This window comes from Lucilia cuprina, chromosome 4, assembly GCF_022045245.1.
Source record: "Lucilia cuprina isolate Lc7/37 chromosome 4, ASM2204524v1, whole genome shotgun sequence".
In the NCBI taxonomy this organism is placed as follows: Eukaryota; Metazoa; Arthropoda; class Insecta; order Diptera; family Calliphoridae; genus Lucilia; species Lucilia cuprina.
This window is the reverse complement of record NC_060952.1, coordinates 93,989,211-93,990,443: the sequence shown is the minus strand read 5'-3', so window position 1 is coordinate 93,990,443 and position 1,233 is coordinate 93,989,211. Positions and strand designations below refer to the sequence as shown.

Genomic DNA, 1,233 nt, shown 5'->3' with positions numbered 1-1,233 from the left:
ATTCTAGTAAAACAATAAAATTTAATTTTTCTTCTACATGTTTGTTTAACTTAAGTTTCGTAATGTTTTTATTTTTCTTGTTGTTGTCCGAATGGATAGAATAAAATTGTGATTTTAACAAGAAAATTGTAAAAAGTTTCTAAAAGTAATACTAAAAACATACTAAATGAAATTCAAAAAGAGGTTACCTAAACGTATGAGTAATTTTAATTAAGATGTTCAACATTGTTCCATTATAATTCGATAATAAAAGGATAGAGAGAAGTAATTTAAAAAAGCAATTGATAGAGTATAATTAAGACTATTGTTTAAGTATTAAATATATATAAATAAATAAAATAAGTTGTAATTAAGTTAGGCAATTAAAAGTGTAAGTGGATATGAAACCTACTAAAGCTAGAGGATGAGTTCTAGGGGCTTTGTAGGATAATTGCATAATCTAAAAAAATATATTCTTTTGTTTAAAAACAAAATTATATTAATAATAAATTTCACTTGTTTTCAAGAAATATTTTAAATGTCATTGCAACGGTACAACTGTACGTATGATTATTTCTAATTATAAGTTTTCATATATTTTAATTTATAAAATAAAAATATTTGACCTAAAGATTAAACTTTTAATGTTATTTCATAGCTTACACAATAAGCTATTCAACTAGTAGATTTTATTAAAAAAGTTGTTAAAAAAATTGCTTTGTCAAAATTTAAGTTAAAACTGTTGAAGAAATTTATTTTTTCACATACATAGTCCTTAGTAGGGTGAAAAATTTGTAGGATATCTGGATAAGCTAAAAGAAAAGAAAGTATATAGCTCAGCTTTTATTTTAGTAGTAGTATAGTCTATTATATAGGCTAGTCTATAGTCTAGTATATAATCTAGTCTATAGTACAATCTATAGTCTGGTCCAAGGTCTAGTCTATAGTCTGGTCTATAGAGTAGTCTATATAGGCTAGTAAATATATATTAGTTTATAGTCTAGTCTAGAGTATATTCTAGTCTACATTGTATTCTATAGTCTAGTTTAAAGTCTAATAGCTTAGTCTATTCCGTATGGTCTGGTCTATTGTGTAGTCTACAGATTTGTCTATATTCTAGTCTATGGTCTATTCTTTAGTCTAGTTTATAGTCTAGTCTATAGTCTAGTCTATAGTGTAGTCTATAGTGTAGTCTATAGTGTAGTCTATAGTGTAGTCTATAGTGTAGTCTATAGTGTAGTCTATAGTGTAGTC

General features: G+C 25.1%; 1 protein-coding gene across 1 annotated transcript in view; it reads right to left on the bottom strand.

The window, feature by feature from the left end:
* Window positions 1-731: 731 nt before the first annotated feature.
* LOC111687982 overlaps window positions 732-1,233 on the bottom strand; it is a 74,861-nt gene continuing 74,359 nt past the window's right edge. The window contains exon 13 of the mRNA XM_046947995.1: window positions 732-791. Coding sequence (XP_046803951.1) covers window positions 732-791 — 60 coding nt within the window. The remainder of the gene's footprint in view (window positions 792-1,233) is intronic.